The following is a 23,783-nucleotide window of genomic DNA, read 5'->3' as shown; positions in this document are numbered from 1 at the left end:
TAATTATATTATTATATTAATTTAGCCGTTGCAAAACTAGCCGTTGTAAAAATAGCCATTAAAAACTAGCCGTTACTATATTACCGTTATTATTAATAAATTAATATTTTGTTACTCTATATATACCACTTAGATACACTCTTATTGTCACACTCTCTACTACTTTTCTTCATCTTCTTCCAAGTTTACAAAATCAAAATTCTGCTACTATTATTTTTTGTTTGAAAAAATGGATCAAAACCAACTCAACTCTTTCTTCAATTACTTATAAAACTTTCCTCAAATTTCAAATACCCAACAATCTCAAACCTCAAACTCTCAAGTTCCAAATCAAAACTTCATACTACCAAATACATTTCAAAATCCAAATCCACAAAATCTTTCTAATTTCAATTTTTAAACTCCTTATAATAATCAATTTTCTATATTCCAACCGCAAAATCAAAATTCACAAATACTCCATTTTTCATTTTCATCCATATTTAACCCCTCTATCGGAAATGTTACTTCAACTCCCTTGCCGTTTCCAACTCAATTTAGTGCATCAAGACATAACTCATCTGGTGTTGGTGGCTCTTTTAACCCATCCTCTCAGACTCCTATACAATCTAGTCCAAATTCGCAATATTCAGATTTTGCCAACCCTTGTGGATTAGATGCTATCAACCTCAATGATGATGATATTGAAGAATGGAGGCAAGATAGTATTCAACACTGGCATTAAAAAGATAATGAGATACTGATCAGTGCATGATTAAATATTTCAATTGACCCTATAGTTGGTATCGATCAAAAGGGGAAAATAGTTTGGAGTCGAATTCATAGCTACTGTGTAGAATTTTGCTCCGACATGACAAGGGAGGTAGTTGCATGTAAGAAACGATGGTATAAGAGCAACAAGGCTGTTGCACAATTTACTGGTTGCTACGATCAAGCTAGTCGAAAGATAAGGAGTGGTTCGAACGCTGATGATATAAAGGAGTTGGCTTATAAACTTTTTATTCCACAAATTATGGTCAAAGATTCACTTTTGAGAGGCATTGGAACATGCTTTGGTTGGAGCAAAAATGGAGAAGCTAACTACCTACACAGAGTGGCGGCTCAAAGAGAACCAAGGTTAGTGCAACTGGAGCATACTCATCCTCATCAAACCCAGAAATACCGTTGGCTGACGAACCCGGTGTGGACTCTCCCGTTCGCCCACAAGGATCAAAGAAGAGCAAACGAAAAGGTAAGGAAAAAGCACAAATATCTGAAGATTTTAGCGAAAGAAAATTATCGGTTGTTAAAAAATTATCTCTCATGGAAGATTTTAAGAATGTTAGAGAAAGGAAACTAATGGATAGGGAAAAAGAAAGAGAAGAGGAGAAGGAACATAGAGCAAAGATTATGGCAATCAAAGAGAAGGAGTTACAAATTCAAGCGGCAATAAAAAAACAAGAATTACAAACTCAGAGGTATATTAAAGAAATGGAGATAAAAGCAAAAGAAAGGGAGATGAAAAGGATGGCCAAGGAAAGGGAAAGGGAGATGGATATGCAAATACTTAATGCTGACACGTCTACAATGAGTGAAAAACGTCGAGCTCTTCATGAGATTGCATGTGAGAAAATAATCGCCAAGTGGTTTACTTAATGGTTCCTTGTATTCGTAGAGTTATGTAGTATGTTCTTATTTTTATTGCGTATTACTAGTATGTCATGTAGTTTGTTTTATTTATTTCTGATGTAAGTTTTTAAATTAGTCAATATTATTGTGCCCTTATTGTTCATGAAAGTGACCGTTGCAAAATTAGCCGTTGTAAAACTAGCCGTTACAAAACTAGCCGTTATAAAACTAGCCGTTAAGGTACTTATTGCAGACACACTTACAAATATCAACTATCAATGACTCTGCAACTCCACTTCAACTCTTGTTTCTCACCTCAAAAGAGAACTAAAAATTATATTTCTCCATATGGCTAGAAATTTTGATGATATGTTTAATGAGGCTTTGTATGACAAAAGAAGACGGCAAGATAACACACTCATAGATAATTGGATCGATGAGTATTTACTCAAAGATTCAGAAGAAGAAGATATCGATAGAAGCTCTATCCCAATTACTCGTAGATGGATAAACAGAGATCGAGAAGCAAAACATGATCACCTTTTCCAAGATTACTTTGCAGATGAACCGGTGTATAATGCTGACATTTTTCGATGGAGATTTCGAATGAGAAGGGATGTGTTCCTTCGGATAGTAGATGCTCTCTCAAACGTCTATCTGTATTTCCAATAGAGGGTTGATACAACTGGAAGAAGAGGCTTGTTGCCACTCCAGAAATATACCGCTGCGATACAGATGTTAGCATATGGCGTAACAGCTGATGCTGTTGATGATTATATGCGCATAGGCGAGAGCACTACAATTGAATGCTTGAAAAAATTTGTTGAAGGTGTCATTTCCGTGTTTCAGGATGAATACTTGCGAAAACCCAATCCGAATGACGTACAACACCTGCTACAAATGGCGGAGGGTCGTGGCTTCCCTGACATGTTGGGTAGCATTGACTGAATGCATTGGCAATGAAAAAATTGTCCAAATAGGTGGAAAGGTATGTACATGAGTGGTTATCGTGGGGTTGCACCCATAGTACTTGGGGTTGTAGCATCTTTAGACCTTTAGATATGCCATGCGTTCTATGGAGTTTCTGGTTCAAATAACGATATCAACGTGTTAGATCGTTCTCCAGTGTATGATGATATTCTAAATGACCGTGCTCCGAAGGTAAATTATACTATTAATGGTAATAATTATACAATATGATACTATTTAGCAGATGGTATTTATCCTGAATGGGCCACATTTGTCAAATCAATCTCAAAGCCATAAGGGGAGAAACGCAAGTTATTTACACAATACCAATAAGGGCAAAGAAAAGATGTGGAACGAGCATTCGGAGTGTTGCAAGCACGCTTTGCAATTATACATGGTCCAGCTCGTTTTTGAAAAAAGAAGAAGCTTGCCAACATAATGAGAGCTTGTAGTATATTGCATAATATAATTGTTGAGGATGAAAGAGACACTTATGCAGAAAATTTTGTTCAAGACTTAGAGTATGATGATGTTGAAAATTACTTATCACAACCTCAGCTGGAGAGGAAGAGTTTGCACCATACCATCAATTTCTCCAAAGAAATTCCCAACTTCGAAATAGGCAGCAGCATAGACAATTGAAGGAGGACTTGATTGAACACATATGACAATTTTACAATGCTTGTCGTCAACTATAGAGTTTAATTATGTTTTTTTTTTGTATTAAGTAATTTTACAAATTAGTGTAACCCCGAATTATCTATTGTGTATTACTGTTATATATGAATTTATTTAATATTAATATCTTTTAATAGTGAATTATTTTTAAATTTAAATATTTAAATTACATTATTAAAAAATTAATTACATTAATTTCAAGTATTTTAATTAATTAATTAAGTGAGACCACAACAGGGACTAAAGTTAGTTCCTTCTAATGGAGAAGAGATAGATGCTTTGAGTTCCTATTTACTGTTTATGACACAAAAGCTGATGTGGAGTTATTTTTTATGACAGGTGGGCCATAAACAGGAACTGAGATGAGTTTTCTACTGGAGATGGTCTTAGTTCATATTTACTGTTTATGACGCAAAAGTTTAGGTGGAGTTACTTTTTATGACAGGTGGGCCATAAATAGGAACTGGGATGAGTTCTCTACTGCAGATGGTCTAAGAATTCTTCTAAGAAGGGACTCCCTTCCTTGGTCCATGTAAAGGAACTCAATTCTTTTTTCTCCTATGCTTCAAAGCCCTTGTATGTCAGAAGAGGGGCTCCACTTTTATACCATTGGAGTTGTTTTAAGACCATCTCTAAGACTATCTTCAATAGAAAACTCATTCCAGTTTTTATTTATGCCCCACATGTCATAAAAAATAACTCCATGTCAACTTTTGTGTTTAAATAGGAACTCAAAGCATCTCTCTTCTCCATTATGAAGAACTAACTTTATTCCCTGTTGTGTTCCACTTAATTAATTAATTAAAATACTTAAAATTAATGTAATTAATTTTTTTCAATTATATAAATTGCATTTATAAATTTAAAAATAATTCACTATTAAAAGATATTAATATCAAAATTTAGTAGTGTGAAATTTTTATTTGGAAGTTGAGAGTTTGAAGTTTGAGATTGTTGGGTATTTGGAGTTTGAAAAAAGTTTTGTAAGTAATTGAAAAAAGAGTTGAGTTGGTTTGGATCCATTTTTTCGAACAAAAAATAATATCAGCAGAACTTTGATTTCGTAAACTTGAAAGAAGATGAAGAAGAGTAGAAGAAAGTGTGAGAATAGAAGTGTATGTAAATGGTATATATAGAGTAATAAGATATTAATTTATTAATAATAACAGTAACATAGTAACGGCTAGTTTCTAACGGCTAATTTTACAACGGCTAGTTTTGCAACGGCTAATTTAATATAATAATATAAATAATATTCAATATTAATTATGACATAAATGATTAATATAAATTATTAATTAAATAAAAATTTAATTATTTAATCTAATTAATTATTATAATAATTAATAAATTAATTATAATTTAATTATTATTTAAATAATTAATATAAATCATTAATTAAATAAAAATATAATTATTTAATATAATTAATTATTATAATTATTACTGTATTAATTATTATTTAATTATTTAATATAATTATTTAATTAATTAACATGACTATTTAATTAATTAACATTTTATATAATTATTTATTTTTTACATAACTTCCCAAATGACAAGTGTTGATTGGATAATGGGAGTCCTGTTCAGAGGGACTCTCTCTTCTTGAAATTTGTGTAAGAATTCACTTTTTTCCCACTTCAACGCTCCAATTTTTTTTCTCTCTGACACAATAGTAACCGGACTCCAATTTCCTTTCCGTTGGAGATGCTCTAATAGGAAACTCATCCTATTTTCTATTTATGGCTCACCTATTATAAAAAGTAACTCCACATCAGCTTTTGTGTCATAAAACAGTAAATAGGAACTCAAAACATCTCTCTTATCCATTAAGAAGGACTAACTTTAGTTCCTATTGTAGTCCCACTTAATTAATTAAAATAAAATAATTAATATAAATTATTAATTAAATAAAGATATAATTATTTAATATAATTAATTATTATAATTATTACTGAATTAATTGTTATTTAATTATTTAATTGATTAAAATTTTATATAATTATTTATTTTTATAATAACTTGCCAAGTGGCAAGTTATTATTGGACAACAAGATCCTATTTAGAGGGATTCTCCCTTCTCGATCGAAGAGAAGGAATTCCTTCTCATTTCACTCCAAGAGTTGGTTCTTTTTTTCCTACACGCATACTAATAGGAACTCTAAAAAATAACCGCTGGAGTTGCTCTAAGATGCCAACACAAAAGACGACCTTGCTTGATTTCCTATTCATATATTAATAGGCTGGATTTCCAAGGGAATGAAAGCTGTTATATCTAACCAATATCCAACAAAAATACAAGAAAAGAGAGAACAATGGGATCAGTTTCTTCGAAAGAACAATCTAAACCTAAGTGGAGCGTAAGAACGCCTTCTATGTGGACCAAAAATATTCGTCGGTAACTTATGAAGCATGGACATATTTATTCGCCATGTCTACGTGTTGAATACATTTTGGATATAATATTCATTGATATTCGTCTTTTGTTATGGTAGAAAATAAATTTTTTTTCTCTCACTCAAATACATTTAAATATTATTATGTGTGAGCGTATCTAACTTTATTCTTTTAAAATAAGTTTAGAAATAGTATATATTATTAATTATTAAAACAAAAAATATTTTAAATATTTTAAATAATTAAAAAATATTAAAAATGATTAAAATTAAAAATTTAATTTATATTTTAATATCAATAAAATACTAAAATATCATTACAATTTATTGAAAAATACTTTATATATATGATATGTCCTGTATCTTATAAAAATTTAAAATTTACGTGTCTATATGTCTTATGTCATGTCATGTGTCTGTATTAGTGTCCATGCATCATAGTCACTAACTATTCTAATAACTTCTTTAACTTTATTTTTAAAAACAACTATTAAACATTTGACTCACTATAAAATCCAAATATATATATATAATATTTGACCCACTGAAGATGCAAATGAAAATCATGACCCCAAAAAAAAGCAAATAAAAATAGAAAGAAAAATATATATTTTTATTTAAATGAAAAGCAACCATGTATGCCTTGCTTGCATGTAGAGGGATAAACAATGAAAACAAAATGAAAAATTAAAAAATAAAAAAATTTATAAATATTATAAGCGCTTTGCTATTTTACCAAGGAGTTTATAGATTCTCAACAACCAATTACAAATACGTAACACATACAATGAGTTTAATTTACCAAAACACTCTTAATTCAAAAAATTTCCGCTATTTTACTAATAAAAAACGACTTTGTCAATTATCAACTACAGATACGTAATTTTTACAATTACGTGTAGCTTACTCTTTCCTTCGTTCCAAAATCACTTGTCCCTCCCCCTCACAAATAATCGTTTTCCGCAAAATCACTTCTCATGTCTCATATCTCTTGTTGATTTTCTTCTTCCTCCTTTTTTTTGTATTATTTACCTTAAAATTCGAAATTTTTTATTGCTCCTCTTCATCTAACCTCTTTTCGTCTTTGACATTGTTGTCTCGTGAAGTTAGCTTCTCCTTTTTATTTGTGTACCCTTGTAACATTCGAATAGTAGATTGTCTCCTCCCACACCTAAATTAATGTTCACATACATGGTTTGATTAACACATGAGTTTTTTTATTGATCATCAAATCAATTAGAGATACATATTTTTGGATATTATGATTAGAGCATTTTCTGCGGTGTTTGATATAAACCAACCACTGTGTGAATTTAATAGGGAACACGACCCTAATCTTTAGGTAACGACGATACGGATTGTGTGAGAGTGTTACTCTTCAAATTTGTAACTTTCATTTCAATTCATATTTCTGAACACTCATTCCAAATTGAATCACCTTCCTTTCAAATGATCACACATTCAATTCTCGCCATTCTTTACACAGCTATTTTTCAACTCACACTGACTTTACATGCCGTCTTATCAACCATATTATTGACCCTCTATGTCACAGCAAAGGGACACAACTGAGCAATCCTCAAACTGTTAGTTGTATCAGTGGGATCCTGAAAAGGACACGTCGCAATGAGTGAATAATTCGTTCTTCGACCTTCACTTGTAAGCTCAACAATCCCAGCCGCAACGTCCTAAAGTTGTCAAGCAAGTGCCATAGTCTAGTCGGCAATCATCTCGAATTGCTCCGGGTCAATTGTTCGTGGATTTCACACTACCCCGTCGTAGGCCCTTCTCCATACTATGGGATGAGAGTGCTTGTTGACTCGAGACAGAGTGATTCGATCCAGAGTGTCGCTAAAAGGATTGATCATAGTAATGCTGACGATTTCCATCAAGTGCAAGCGCCAATGATTGAAGATAACGATGATGGCGAGGATGATAGTGACTATGAGAGTAATGGTAATGACGATACAGGTAATAGTGCATTCATTATTATTGTTAATGTTGGTTCTATTGGTTTAGTGTATTTGTTATTCTTAATTGTTGTTAAGGTCGATTTTACTGGATTAGTGTATTTATTATTGTTGTTAATGTTTGTGTTGCTGGATTAGTGGTGCTTGTTGGATTAGTGTATTTATTATTGTTAATTTTTATTAATGTTGGTTGTACTGGAATAGTGTATTTATGATTGTTAATTATTATAGTTGTTGTTGCCATGTAGGTGGTGTGAAAAATACAAAAGCTGCGAACAGTGCGGAAATTTTCCATATTCCAGATATCCATAGTAAAAGATATAACTTGAGGATTGACCTAGCACGCAGAAGCACAAATAGATATATCCCTTTCACAATAAAAAAGGCAATTTAAAATTGTACCAAATTTGTAAAAAAAAGTCATTTAGCAAGTAATTTTATTATTGTTGTTCACCTTTTATTGAAATCCAAAATCTAAAACCTTAAACCATAATGTAATACATGACCTTAAATCCTAAATCCTAAACTCTAAAATAATACATACGCCCCGTGTGTACTGTGTTTTTAATATTAAAATAATATAATATGTCTCCTGCGTATTGTTGAAGATAAATTAAAAAAAATTAGAGAACTTTTTGCAGCAACTAAATCTTTTGGATACCGAATTGGTAGTTAACCTTTAAAAAATTCTTATTACAGTAATTCGTTCCTTGTGAATTGTCTCGCTCCCAAAACTCTGAAAAACACCATATAATCTAATAATTAGATGTTACATCAAACCTTGCTTAATAATTAAAAAAAACAGCCCCACACGGTATCACGTTGTCAATAATCTAATCTAAAAACTTTTATATCGAAGAATAATGTTATATAATTAGCAAATATTATTATTTTGAGTTAGTATTCAAAATTTTTATATATAATTTAATAAAATTTATTTATTAAATACTGGTCAAATTATTGAAACTACTTGTCCTAAGAGTTTTGGATTTAAATATAATAATTATTTAGACAAAATTCTCAAAGTGGTCTTTTAAATTGGGTCTTTGCACCAATTTTACCCCTAAGATTGCAATTACAAGTCCCTTAGTCCATTTCCGGCGTGAATCCACAAGCAGACTGCTAATGTCGCATAGCCACTGCCACACTGTCAATGATAATGGCTAGCTGACGTGACTAACAATGTATAACTCCACAATTTAGTCCCTATTCCCATTTATGAACCCTAAAGCTTCTTCTTCTTCCTTTCGTTCTTCTTCTCTTCTACTTTGTCTTCTACTTCTTCATTAGTCTCCAGAATTAGTCGTTACCTATTTCTTTTAGTGTTGAAACCTTTTCTCTTGTGTTGCCATGTCTCCAACCACAGTTTGAATCCTCCTAGCCATACTTAGCCTATCAACCCTAACTTATTTTGTGCCATACTTTAACTTGTCAACCTTAACCCATTTTGTGCCATACTTTGTAACACAATAGAAATTGGTGGCACCTCCTTTATTTTACTGCAATTTCACATGCATAAGTATCGTGGTACCCAAAATCTCAATCTCAAGAACACCAATGTGAGGCTTCTAAAGCCTCTTATCCATTGGCATAACATCATAAGTTTGTTACCATTATCAATTAGGGACCACCTTAAAGTCATCGGCTTCTCATCTATTCTCCTCTCAACTGCGGGTCCACAACTATCAAAAAGTCACTATGACCACAATCTCATCCCTCTCTGGTCAGGTCCGATTTTCGACTGATACTAGAAGATAGTAATCAAAAGGCTCAGCAACAACAAACAATAACTCCTCATTCCAATAAGGATTTGAGAATTTTAGAAAACCTCGCAATCAAGAGGAAGAAGTGTTCTTCGTTAAATAAAGGTATTGAGAAATAAACACAAAATTAATAAAGATATATTTTTTGAATATTGAGGATGTTAAAAGAAAAAACTTTGAAGGAAGAAGTAATAGAAATATTTATATTAAATCTTCTTGTGTATTTTCATTCATCCATATTCATTTATTTATATGTGGATGCTATTGTCTTTGATGATTTTGTTAGCAGCCATGGACTAATTGTGTTAGCCGTGAAGGATGCTAATGGAATAATAATAGAATGGAAAGTGTACGATTGTGAAGATTTTGACCTACATTTTCTTATTTTTTCTTATTTTTTTAATTTACACATTGGTTGGATTTGATTGTTGTGGAGAAAAAAAGAGTAATTAATAAATGAATGGAGTATAATGGATTAAAAAAGGATTGAATTTATAGAATCATGATAGAAGTAGAAGACAAAGAAGAAGAAAAAGAAGCAGTTTTAGGGTTCATAAATGAGGACAAATACTAAATTAAAGAATTATACATTGTTAGCCACATCAGCTAGCCATTATCATTGACTGTGTGGCAGTGGTTATGTCACATTAACAATCCACTTGCTGACTTATGCCAAAAATAAACTAAAAGATTTGTATGTAATTTGGTGTTCAATCTGAAAAGTCAAATTAGTGCAATTGAAATCTAGGGAGTAAAATTGATGTAAAGATCCAATTTAAAAGACTACTTTAGAGATTTAGTCTAACTATCTATCCTTGTTTCTTATAAATATAAAACATTAAATTCCATATTTCCTTTTACTCAAATATCATAGTATACTTTTTCTTTAAAAGATTGAAAATGTTTTAGTATCAATTAATAATTTGCTACTAGTAATCATAACCCGTGAGTAAATAAGTAATTTTAAGGAGTAAACACCAAATTCGGTCCCCGTCCATTTTAAAATAGGACAAGGCGACTTCTGTAAAAAAATTACACCCGACTTGACCATTGTCCTTAACAAAAGTGAGCCAAGGCGGTCCCTCCGTTATAACCTCTCACCAAAGTTGACGGAAAAGTCTTACGTGGCATTCATCGACGCTGATGTGGAGGATTACTCAGAATTAAGTATTACGTTTGATTAGGGAGAATGGACAGGGGTCGATTTGTCCTCCTCCATTCTCCAAAAACGACGCATCACATCCAGTTTGCAAGTTCATCTTATCCTAGGGTTTGTCTCTAATTTTGTAGACCAGAGAGTAGGAAGAGGCTTAGGGTGTAATCGCCCAGTAAAATTAGATTTTGTTCTAAGCAGATTCAGAAATGATGTCATTTTTGAAAAATGAAAGAAGATAAATCAATTCCTATCCATTTTTCTTAAGCCAATGTGGCACTTAATTTTAAGTAACCTTCCATTTTAACGAAGATAAATGTCACATAAGATTTTTTCGTCAATTTTAATAAGATGTCATAATAGAGAGGCCATCTTAGCTCACTTTGCCAGAAACAAAAGTTTGAATTGGGTATAATATATTAATAGGAGTCGCTTTGTCTTATTTTAAAATAAAACAGAGATCGAATTAAAGGTTTACTCTAATTTTAAGAAAGGCAATTGCTATCAAAATCTAAATAAATAAATAATTTTCAATAGATTTTGTTAGTATTAATTATTATAATTACTATTAATTAACAGTATCTGCGGAAGAGTTAGGTAAGCACTTGAATTTGTACTGAACTACACTGATCAGTTGATCGCACTTGAAGGGATAAACATCAATCACTCTTTCTCTCACTAACTTAACTCATAACAATGGCACCGTCTTTCGCAATCAACGATGGCATCAACGGCGGCAGGATCACTCCTCCTTCCACCACCGGCCGATTCGCCTCCGTCTACAGCGAGGTCCAAAACAGCCGGATCGACCACAACCTCCCTCTCCCCTCCGTCCTCAAAAACCCTTTTAAGATAGTCGACGGTGCCCAAAGCTCCGCCGCAGGAAACCCTGGTAATCCTCTCTCACTCCGAAACCATAGCTGTTACTGCTTCACCTCAATTTTCAATTTTCTTTCTCGGTCAACAAGTTTTCTTTTTCGCAGATGAGATCGCGAAGCTGTTTCCCCATCTGTTTGGGCAACCGTCGGCGACGTTGGTTCCCGGAGGTTCAGACACAGTGCAGTCGCACCAGAAGCTAAAAATTGGTGTGGTTTTGTCCGGTGGTCAGGCTCCCGGAGGACACAATGTTATTTCTGGAATTTTTGGTCAGGATAATTTCAATTTAGCTTTGAATTATTCATTAATTTTTCTTGTCTTGTTATTTTCTAGATTTTACCTTGTTAAGCTAGGGTTGAATTTTTGAATAACTGAATTGGCCTTTTCGTCTTTCAGATTACCTGCAAGAACGAGCAAAAGGAAGCACATTGTATGGTTTCAGGGGAGGTCCAGCTGGCATCATGAAGTGCAAATACGTTGAACTCACCTCAGATTATATCTATCCTTATAGGAATCAGGTTTATTTACTTAACTACTTTTTTATTTTGTTTCATAAAGCTTCAAACTTTACATGAACTTATCTGGGCAGAATTTATTATTCTTTGAATTATATCCTTGGAGCTTCGTATCTTTCCTTTGTATATTGAGTAAAAAATAACTTTGTTTCTTTGAAGAAAGTTCCACAGAATTGATTATATGCCATTGCGTGCATTTTCCGTGTGATTTTGTTTGTATTGTCATGGCTTTGAGTTGGATATTGTTAACGTAATACATTTTTAAGGCTTATGCTTGTGAATGAAAGTTTTAGTGTGTCCTGCCTACTATTGTTTGTGTCTCGATGATCTTGAGATTATGACGCCTAGCTGGAATAACTTCTGTTGGCAGGGTGGCTTTGACATGATACGCAGTGGGAGGGACAAGATTGAAACCCCAGAGCAGGTGAGCCTGTTTGTCTGCTATATGGATAGTTCTTTCGAACTCATATTCATCTTCTTCAGGTATGTTGATTAATTTATTCAACATTTTCAGTTTAAACAAGCGGAAGAAACAGTGCAGAAGCTAGACTTGGACGGGCTTGTTGTCATTGGTGGAGATGACTCAAACACAAATGCATGCCTCCTTGCCGAGTATTTCAGGTTCTCTTTTGGAGGAATTTTATTTTAGGCATCATATATTCCCAATAAGCTTTGTTAGCTTATCAAACTGATGTTGCTTGTTTTGTTATGATATACTTGCAAAAGATAGATGTGTTTGGTATAGGCATATAAGAAGAATAATTAGCATTCATGATTTTTGTGAGTTTTCCTCTTTGTTTAATTTTTTTTCTCTAATTTCAATTTTATGTAGGAACAAAAATATGAAAACTCTCGTGATTGGATGCCCTAAAACTATTGATGGTGATTTGAAATGCAAGGAAGTGCCGACAAGTTTTGGGTTTGATACCGCATGCAAGGTGAATGAAGTTATGCTGTCAACATTTATTGTGCATCTATAATTTGAACATATAAATATTGTAATCTTATCTTTTGGTCACCAATAATTTCCCATAACAAAATATTATAGTTTGGATGAGAAAATGGTTGAACGTTAGGATGCTTTTGACGACACTAGATGCATTGCATTATCTCCGTAGACGATTATACGGATGACTTATTTTATTCAATATTTTTTTCTACAAGTGCTATCTCTTAGGTTGCTGGAAACTTAATTGGATGTTCTATTAGCGTTTGTTTTGAGGTATTGGGACGGAGACTGAGAGACTGGAACTCAGTATCATGCTTGTTGGCTCAGAGACTGGTACTAAAATTTCAGTCTCTGTCTCTAAAATTTCAGTATTTCAGTACCTCGGAAACACGAGAGACTCAAATTCTTAGGGACGGGAATTGAAACTTTAATAACATTTTTTCCCAAAAATACCCTCATTCAACTTTTCAAATTCTCGTTTTACCCCCTTCCACCATATTCATCTCTCCAACCTTTCCTCACCTCATCCCACACCTACTCTCTCCATCTCCTCTCCTGTGGCCTTCTCCCTCTTCTAGCGTCGTTCTTCCCAGCGAGCATAGCAGCGACGGCGGCGAGCTTCATTGTACAAGTCACAATCTAATTGTTGTTTCACCGCTACTATGTCATCGTCACTGCTATCACTGTTGCTTCCATTTCGTTACCGAGGAGTGTGTTTTGGTGTTGGGCGTCAGATTCTGGTTGAGTGTCATCGACTGAAATTTTGGTGTCGGTGGGAGGTGGGGGTGTGGGTGGGGATGGAGAGAGGAGGAGGAGATCTGAGCAGAGGTTGAGAGCGGGGTCACAATTTCTGAAGAAGATGAAGGGAATGCTGAGAGGAGGAACAATGTGAGGAAGAAGAACGTTGAGGCAGTGGAATGGTTCTTATGAGATGATGAAGAAGAAGAAGTCATTATTGAGAAAGGAAAGGAGCATGTTTTGTTTTGTGAACTTAGATTAAGCCATTATTTTGTTCTTATTTTTTTTAATTAACAAGGGTATTTAAGTAATTTTACTTGTGTCAGTCTCCATATTTATCATAAACCAAACAGGATACTGAGACATAACTTAGTTCAAGTTAATACTCAATTCGGTCCCTGAACTTGTACGCAAGCCTTAATTTAATCCCTTTGCAAACATGACTCACATTAGTCCCTGGGATAATTTCCAGCGCAAAAACGTTAATGAAGCGTTGACATGGACAACCAAATGCCATTTTGGAACTTGTAAAACGTCATTTTGGTTGTGGCGCTTAAATAGCCCCAAAACGACGCCGGATCACTTGCTTTAGGAGGACAAGTTTCAATAAATACCACTGCGATATCTTTTTGGGCAATTTGAGTACCAAAACAAAAATGACGTCGTTTTATAGAGTCCAACGTGGCATTTGGTGGCATCTGGTGGTCCATGTCAGTGTTCCGTTAACGTTTGTACATCGAAAATGATCTCAGGGACTAACATGAGTTACATTCGCAAAGTTTTGGACTAAATAGAGACAATTGAAACTTCATGGGCTAAATTGAGGCTCGCGTACAAATGAGAGACCAAATAGAGACAATTGAAACTTCAGAGATTTAATTTAGTCTTTGTCTCTTATAAGGTAGCGTTTGGAAGAGAGACAGAGACGGAGAGACAGCGACTGAAATAAGTCTCAATATTGTGTTTGGTGTAAAGCGGAAGACAAAGACTGAAATAAGAACGAAGCTCTAATTTAATTTGCATAAAGAATAAAGTTGGAATTAATTAATTGAAAAGGGGTATGTTAGGTATAAAATGTTATTAAAGTTTCAGTCTCTGTCTCCAAAAATTTCAGTCCCCCTGTATCCCCACCTTTTGGAAGTACTGAACTACTGAAATTTTTGAGACAGAAACTGAAATTTTAGTACCAGTTTCTGGGTCAACAAATATGATACTAAGTCCCAGTCTCCGTCCCGATACTTCAAAACAAAGGCTGCTGTATACATTTATCATGCCTTAGTGCTGCTTTACATTTATCATGCCATCTGCCTTCTAATTGCATTATTAGTAGTTAAAATTTCAGTATGATATTTATAACCCCTATTTACTGTGAATCCCATGTTGTTTCCAATGTATTTTTTAAGGCTTGCTGCTCTTTGGTGCTTATTGTAAACATTGATTCTTGTCCGTTGATGGATATAAATTGCAGTTTAATGTGGTCTGACCCTATTCAAATTCTTATGTTAATTCAATGCAGATATACTCAGAAATGATTGGAAATGTTATGATAGATGCCCGATCAACTGGAAAGTATTACCATTGTAAGAATTTCTCTATGCTATAATTTTCTCTCACTCCCTTTGCTTCCTATTTATATCTTAGCTAGTCAAGATTGTTCTGTTGTGTTTCAAGCATTGGTTAAGTTATGATTGCTGATTGCAGTTGTGCGGCTTATGGGACGTGCTGCATCCCACATCACATTGGAATGTGCTTTACAAACTCATCCAAACATTACTATTATTGGTGAAGAGGTTTGTCACAAATCTGATTATCTGATTATTTATCTAGTGTTTGGGCTGTCTGGGGTTCAATGGCATCAATATAATTTGCATCCATATTGCGGATGTTGCATCTGTTTGGTAATTGGCTCTCTGCTATTGACATCCTCTTTTGGTGTACGGATCTAAGTTAAAATAAAAAAAATAAATAAAATAAAATCAGTGTTTGGGTACTGCAATGCTGAAGGACTGGCAAAATATCTATTTGAGGCTTTTATTTCTAATACCTTAACATTCATCTGTGATCACTACCCCTTCCCATTTCCCAAGTATAAGATACATTCTCATGTGCAACTTTAGTACTTAAAGATGTCACTGAAGAAAGTTACTGACTACATTTCAGGTTGCTGCCAAGAAGATGACACTGAAGAATGTTACTGACTACATTGTAGATATCATTTGTAAAAGAGCTGAGAATAATTATAACTATGGGGTCATTCTTATTCCTGAAGGTCTAATTGATTTCATTCCAGAAGTGGGTATTACTCTTCATAAAAAGAATTTATTTTACTTGTTTTTCGCCCTTTATGATTTGTCATCTGTCATTGTACAATCAGCACTGAAACACCTGCTGATGATAAGCATTTTCATACATATTGTGCCATTTGCAGGTCCAGCACCTTATTGCAGAACTGAATGAGATTCTTGCCCATGATATTGTGGACGAGGACGGGTTATGGAAGAAGAAACTCACTGATCAATCGTTAAAGCTTTTTGAGTTCTTACCTCATGCAATTCAAGAACAGTTACTGCTTGAAAGAGATCCACATGGAAATGTTCAGGTGTTTACCTGTTTTATTGTCCTAAATCATTAATCTTATGCTTGTTGTGTTTATTTTGCTACTTAGCTATTTTACTAGGCCTCAACATTGGTATCTTCACATTTAGGTTGCAAAGATAGAAACAGAGAAAATGCTCATCCAAATGGTTGAAACCGAGTTGGAGAAGAGAAAGCAAGAAGGCACATATAAACATACATTCAAGGGGCAGTCTCACTTTTTCGGGTACTTAATCAAATTTTGGTATTGTTATCAACTGGAGTTACAAGTTGTGGTGGTCTATAGGTTTCTTGGGAAATGGGAAGTAAAATGAACTATGCATATGCTTTATATTTCCTCTTTAACTTGACTTATGAATTGTTTTTCTTTAGCTTACATTGTAGACTTAAATGGTTAATATAAATATGCAGCTATGAAGGGAGATGTGGTTTGCCAACTAACTTTGATTCTACTTACTGCTATGCATTGGGTTATGGTGCTGGAGCCCTCCTTCAAAGTGGCAAGACTGGATTAATATCATCAGTTTGTGCTTCTCCTAATGCTTTTCTCATTGTATTTCTATTATCGACTTAAACATTTCTTGTAGGTTCTTGATAATTGATTGTTGAAATTGTTTGGTGATGATGAAACTATCAACTAACTGACTAAGCTCTTGTATTTTATATGATCTTTTGATCAGGTTGCGAATTTGTGTGCCCCAGTAGAGGAATGGACTGTTGGTGGAACTGCTCTCACTGCACTTATGGATGTGGAAAGGAGACATGGTATGCTCGGATTTGCCTGATGCCTGTTCACTGAAATTGCGTTCATAAATAAATCTGTCTCCATATTGTTCCAAGACATGGATTTATCGGGTTTTGACAATAAATGCATTTAAAGTAACATTTTATGTATTTTCTGGACTACTGTGTTCTGCTCTTTATGAATTGTAATTATGCAGGTAAGTTCAAGCCTGTGATCAAGAAGGCAATGGTGGAGCTTGAAGGTATATTTATGATTTATTCATCTATTTTGCTCCACCAAAATAGGAACATTTTTCACTAAGGCGGATTAAGGGAAAATATTTCCTTTTTTTTTTCCTCTTCTCCCTAATATTTATTTTAAGAATAGAGACTAACTTTTTCTATTTAATTTTATTACTGTTTTATAAATTTATATTATTTTGTTTCATATATCATATGCATAAATAGACTTGGAAACCAACTTCGGTTGGTCTCGTGATTAACTCACTAGTTCGCTTAAGCAAGTGTCGAGAGTTCGAATCCCACATTGTTCATGCAGCAACCCATTAGCCAGCAGCAAACCCTTAAATGGAGCTCAGATCTATGGAGGATTAGTCCTTAGCCTGTCGGGTTGAGGGATACCATGGAAAACCAAAAGGAAAAAAATGGACTTGAAAGTTGAAACATAGTAATGTGAAACCTGATATGATTCACATTAATATATAATTGCTATGACATAGTCGGTTGCCCAAACTTACAGTAGATGGAACCATATTCTCCTTTCTTTGTAAATGTGAACTTGCAATATCTGATACTCCTCTTTGGTAACACATTTCATGTTGAATCATCAGGGGCGCCCTTCAAAAAGTTTGCTTTGTGGCGCGATGAGTGGGCCCTGAAGAATTGCTACATCAGTCCAGGTACTTTCTTACTGTTTCTTCTGCCTGCTTACTATAAATCATTCTTCTTTACATTTATGTTGGCAAAACAAAATTGTTATAAGTTCAACTGTGTTTATTTTGGATTGGAGTATCCTCATGACATAACATATTAATGTTCTTTAATGTAGGTCCTGTTCAATTCACTGGCCCCGGATCTGATGCCATCAGTCGCACTCTACTCTTGGAGCTTGGTGCACAAGCTTAGGCATACCACAATGCTTCTGTCTTGATGATGATAGTTGGGTCATCTCCCAACCCCACTTTTTACTTTCGGGAACTTATAAAGAGAATGGTTTACTAGCTGTTCAATGTGCATAGATTTGTCCAACTCTTGTGCGTCCTCAGTTTGTGCCAATGTTTGAGAGTACTGTCTCTGTTTTGTTACCTGTCATAGAATGAAAAACTGGAAAACCAAATGGTTTATGGCGCCTTTGTACCAAACATGCGTGATTGGCCCAAAAAAAAAAAAAACCGAATATTGATGCATTATTGATGTATTGTGAAATTAAAGCAAAAGTGAGTTGAGTGCCTTGGGAATTCCTACTACTATTAATGCTTCACAAAATCAAGGACTCTAGGCACGAGTACGAAACATTGAGATATAGATACAAACACAAAATTGTGTTTAATAGATGAGATATAGACAGAAATATTATATTTAGAGATTTTGAATTAATATATTTTGTATTCATTTTAATAAAGATATAAAGACAATAATAAGATATAATTTATTTTTTATTTTTTTATTTTTTTATTAATTTTTAATAATTATATTATTTTATTATTATGTTTTTTTCTTAAATTTTTTGAATGAAAAAATGATAATAATACATAATTTATTATCAAATTAAATACAAGACACCAATTTTTGTATTTCTCCCAATGACTAGAAACTGGAAAGGGAAATCATGCCCCGGCCCAGACCCATTAGAGCGAGCTACTGTTATATTTAATCATTCATGATATGAGTAATGATCCAAGTTTAAATTAAGAATTTAACTTGATGTCGTTATATAACTGTTTCAATCAAAAGGAAACTCAAGACCCCAAAAAAAAAAAATCAAAATGGAATAAGATTGAAAGCAGCCTAGGACCAGCACGGAAACTTTTGCAACTGTGGGCAAATTATTCACCAATTTGCCATTGCAACAGTTCTCATGGTCACTACAAGAGGTGACTGTGATTGCATCTTGAATTGATTTACTTCTGTTTGGCTCGCGCGGGTAATTCAGTCTTTTGTGTCACAAGATTCCAGATTCCGTTGATCGGAAGGATAAAGGATTTCACATATTAACCTTTAATATCATTGGAAACAACAAAATTATGAATCAGTCACGTTTCCATATTTTGAAATTTGTGGATAATTTGATCATGATGGTGGTGGGGCATGCATGAATAATGTAAAGAACAAAACTTAAATTATTTTTGTGATTCAACTAGTCATCAGGTGGTAGCAGGTGTAAATGATGAAAAGGAAGCATGTTATAAACACATTCATACATTCAGATATAGACACACACAAGGATGTATCAGGTCATGTATTCATAGAGTTAAGTACATGCTCCTATGCAAATGTCCGGTGTACATTATTGAACATTGTCCATCATCACTCAATCTATGTTCACCAACGTGGGAGGTTTGGTTGATCATTGTTTCCGAGGAATATGGTATATGGAGGATGGATCAACAGATAGCTCTGATGTGATCACTATTTGGAAGCAAATAAAATAAGAGCAATTATACAAATCTGCCTCTTCCTATGTTCCTTTCTGCATCAAATTAAATTGGCTTCTTCTGCTTCCTCGCTTTCATTATGCAATTCCAAAAGGGCAGGTACCTCCTCTCTCAAGAACATGACAAGCCGTTTTTTTCTTATAGTGATGGCTAATCAGTGTTATTATCATCTTTGTTATTTTTTAAAATATATTCAATGCATAAAACAATATTAACATATGTTTCTTTGTGAAGATTTTTACCTCTAGCAGACATATTAGCGAGGTAATAGGGACACTCACTAGCAAACTCATTTTTCTTTTGGTATTTGTTTGCATTTAATTTTATTTATGGAGACACTGTATTTCAGAAAATAATTTTTGTAATAGTGAATAGTTGAATGAAATACTTTTATTGATACAGTACTATGATTAAATATTTATGTAAATTTAAAGTTATTTGTTCCTTTTATCTTTTCTTTTTCCCACTTGGCTTGTAATTTTTTTTTTTTTTTGGTACAAGTAAATTTATCTTTTTATTCACTTTATGGCTTATGACTTCTAAAATAAGCACAACAATAGTGGAGAAACTAAAGTGCAAAACTATCATTACTGCTTTAGGGTTACTGGCCTGGTTCTATAAAACTTCCAATTTTTCTTTTTCTTTCAGATAGATGGTTTACCTTGTTGGCTCATTCTTTTAGTAATGGAGCCTTTTGATGTGTTATGTAGCCTTATGGAATAGTGGGTGTGTTTTTTTATCATTATGGAGAAGAAATTTTTTGTTTTAATTAGGAAAAAACAAATCAAAGACTCCGATTTGACTTTTTTTAATTTTTATAGAAATTTGAGGGTTAAATTCGTTTTTTTTTTTACTAAAAATAGGGAAATTCGAACCCACGATCTCATAGATGAATATGGGAGACTACGCCATTAAGTTATAACTCATTAGTTTTCAAGGTTAAATTTATTAAGGAAAGATAAAATAAAAACAAAATCTAAGAATCGGATTTAGATGAGATATCAAATTTGTACATTAAAAAATTAAAATACAAAATTTGATCCTTAGATTTGTGTTTTAAGTGACAAATATGATGATTTGTGATATGGCTGTTATAATTCAACTCAAACGTTACAACTTCGTCTCATGCGTTGTAACTTGCTCAAACGTTATAATTTAATTTCATGCATTAAAACGAATATCATAACATCCTAAGATGATATTAATCCTCTTTAATACAAATAATTTTTGAAAACACAATTGGTAAAATTCGCTTCACATATAAAGAAGGTAAGACGTTTTATCAAAACAGAACATTTTTTACACATTGACTAATTTAAACATCGGAGTATTTTTATAAGTATTTTCTCCCTTTGTTCTTTCTACACCAAGACATATTTCTCAGACAAAAAATTCGAAATTCAGGCAACAAGTTAAATTGAGATAAGAAATTCGGAATTGATAGTTAAAAAGACGAACTATACTTAGTCAATCCACATAAGATCAATTCGATTTGTGTTCTTCACATTTTGGTTAATCATATCATACTCCAACAACCTTGTAAAATGCCATCTTCTGAATATCAAAAATAAAAAATATTACCTTGTTGACTTGTTTTTACAGTGTCTGGCCGACCTAAAAGAGGCCATTTTGATAGTGCTAGCCATGTTATGGAACAGCCCACGAGAACTGTGCAATAATAATCAGCTAACACCTCATCCCCACATTTGAGATGACAGAAGGAGAGCTTTGATTCATGATTCATTTCCTATCTACCCATCACATATATAAGCTTTCCTTGCTTAGGTATAAATGCCAAATTAAATTTAAATAATGAGAAATTTTCAAGTATTCTGATATTAATTATGTACATATTTTGTGATTAAAAACAATGATTAAAATTACTAGAATACCAATATTTCCGGAATACTTAAAGCCCTTCTCATTGATACACATGCCATTGCAAAAGCAAAGTGGTTATGATATATGGTTGTGTAGATGATTATGGCAAATCAATGTTTGCATCACACATAGTGGAAGCGTAGACTTAATTCTATTTCACTACCAACCAATTCCTACATGTAATGCGAATCTTGTCGTTTTCCCTTGTGCCCTTAATTCCGTGATTCTCCCCAACAGCTGGTTATGATTGTGAATCTCATGATATACAGTGACTTTTTTTTTTGTTTTGTTTTTGTCTTTGTAAGAAACTAAGAATTATTATTGAATCATCATGATCTTCACAAGAGGAACTAATTTCTCATTTCTGTCATCTTTCAAGCCATTAGCTTTAGCTAGACAGAGTTTAGGGAGAAATCAAAGGAAGGAAAACCATGTTTAAAATATTCAAATACGTTCTATGATTTAGATACATTATTTGTCCGGGCCTATTTTTTTAGTAGGATTGTACATAATTTGATTAATCCAAATAAAAATCAAACCTATTTTTCAGTTAATAAAAAATTTAATTTTAGTTAATTAATTAAATTAGTTTTATATGATAAAATTGGATATTAATCGGTTATAAAATTTAAAAATTAAGTATAAAAATAAAAATCAATTTTAAAAAAATTGGTTTTTGAATAGAAAAATTGGTTTATAAAAAAATAAAATCAATTTTTGGATAAAAAAACCGATTATAGTTTTAATTAATCGATTAAAAATTAATTTTTTAAATTTAATTTTAGTTAACTAATTTTAAAAAATATAAATATAATTTTTAAAATAATTTTATTAAATTAATTAACCAAAATGTAGTTATAATTTTTTTATGGATTAACCACATTTTGGATTTTAATGTACACCCCTATTTCTTAGTTTCTTACATGTCCATACAGGTGAGTTTGAATAATTGGCTCAACAGAATAAATTAAGGATGAGTAGAAGAAAAGTTTGAGACGATTATTGTAGAAGTAACACCTAAACCAACAAATTAAATTATAATAAGATAATAACGTGTTGGGTTGTTTAATATTTTGTTCCCCCAAAATTGGTAATAAGCAATAGGCACGTGATGCCCTAACCCAAAGAGATGATGAGATAATGGTTGTTGGGTGAGCATCACATCGTAACTAACCCCAATAACAAGATTGCAGTGATGAATTAGTGCATGAAAATTAAAGACAGATGCATGGTGGAGCTAGAAGCATATATATAGTACTAGCTACTTATGCTATGCAAAAAAGTCAACAGCGTAATTATCGAGAGAGAGTGAAATTAAAGACGACAACATAGCAAAGGGAGCCATATATATGTGTCTATGTATCATATATTCATATGCATGTCCTTTACGAAGGGTCTGAAGCCATATGCCATTTAAATATATATATAGGTCCCCTCGATCGGATCCCCTGTCCTAATTAAACTCACTATCTTTGCTACTTTGATTCTTCTATTCTATTCTTTATTCTCTTGGATGCACTCTTGTCGTTTCTTACAGATATATTCCCCACTTCTTTTTATTTTTTTTCACGGTAATATTCAGACCGACATATTTATACGTCTAAGGATAATTCATCTTAGATATAATATAAAGAGCAATGCTAGGGGCCAGCAATATTTGTGATTGGTAGCCATCAACTAGCCATCAATGATGATTTGATGGTGTGAAATTGGTGTGAGATTTCATTCAATGGTTCACATTTCTCTGCTAGTTACATATTGGCCAAAATATAGTAAAATTGCTGGCCCCCTAGACTTTCCCTAATATAAAATAGGAGAGTTGGAGAGCCTATGAGATATTTATATAATATGTAGGTTTAGAGAATATTAAAGATATAATTATTAGTGTAATTTTTTTATCAACGTAAGTTTATCTAGAATGAATGATATCATGACATAGTATTAGAACGATTCTTGGTGAATTCCAAAATCAGCTTAAACTTTTGGAATGAGTAGTTTTATGATATGAAATATTTATTATTTCTAGTATCCGAATGATTATTCTGAATATTATGAGTGATGTTCATTTTGTAACTCATATATCCCATTGTACACATGGTATAAACAAGCCATTAACTCCCTAACAGGGCTCATATAAAATTTAATTTTTTTTTGAAAATTTATTTATTATATATCGATTAAGATTATAAAATAAAAAAATTATTAAAAATATAAAAAATTTAAATTTTTAATATATTTATTTTGTAACAAAATAAATATATTAAAAATCTTTTACTAATAATAAATTTTTC

At 32.8% G+C, this 23,783-nt stretch overlaps 3 protein-coding genes across 3 annotated transcripts; all 3 read left to right on the top strand.

Annotated features, from left to right (window-relative positions):
• The first annotated feature begins 850 nt into the window (after nucleotides 1-850).
• On the top strand, nucleotides 851-1,635 carry LOC110276541 (glutathione S-transferase T2-like). Its single transcript, XM_021133447.1, has 2 exons — nucleotides 851-1,231; nucleotides 1,318-1,635. The coding sequence occupies exons 1-2, from the start codon at nucleotides 851-853 to the stop codon at nucleotides 1,633-1,635; spliced, it is 699 nt and encodes a 232-aa protein (XP_020989106.1).
• Nucleotides 1,636-1,956: 321 nt separating this feature from the next.
• On the top strand, nucleotides 1,957-2,556 carry LOC110276534 (uncharacterized). The gene is made up of 2 exons (XM_021133445.1): nucleotides 1,957-2,178; nucleotides 2,281-2,556. The coding sequence occupies exons 1-2, from the start codon at nucleotides 1,957-1,959 to the stop codon at nucleotides 2,554-2,556; spliced, it is 498 nt and encodes a 165-aa protein (XP_020989104.1).
• Nucleotides 2,557-11,144: 8,588 nt separating this feature from the next.
• LOC107466402 (pyrophosphate--fructose 6-phosphate 1-phosphotransferase subunit beta) lies at nucleotides 11,145-18,205 on the top strand. Its single transcript, XM_016085383.3, has 16 exons — nucleotides 11,145-11,432; nucleotides 11,524-11,685; nucleotides 11,813-11,934; nucleotides 12,302-12,355; nucleotides 12,446-12,552; nucleotides 12,764-12,869; nucleotides 15,135-15,198; nucleotides 15,320-15,408; nucleotides 15,779-15,910; nucleotides 16,047-16,217; nucleotides 16,324-16,439; nucleotides 16,625-16,736; nucleotides 16,894-16,978; nucleotides 17,155-17,199; nucleotides 17,788-17,856; nucleotides 18,006-18,205. The coding sequence occupies exons 1-16, from the start codon at nucleotides 11,237-11,239 to the stop codon at nucleotides 18,080-18,082; spliced, it is 1,707 nt and encodes a 568-aa protein (XP_015940869.1). The 5' UTR covers nucleotides 11,145-11,236; the 3' UTR covers nucleotides 18,083-18,205.
• The last annotated feature ends 5,578 nt before the right edge of the window (nucleotides 18,206-23,783 follow it).

The sequence above is a fragment of the Arachis duranensis genome, chromosome 1 (genome assembly GCF_000817695.3).
Source record: "Arachis duranensis cultivar V14167 chromosome 1, aradu.V14167.gnm2.J7QH, whole genome shotgun sequence".
In the NCBI taxonomy this organism is placed as follows: Eukaryota; Viridiplantae; Streptophyta; class Magnoliopsida; order Fabales; family Fabaceae; genus Arachis; species Arachis duranensis.
This window is presented reverse-complemented; position numbering and strand designations above follow the sequence as displayed.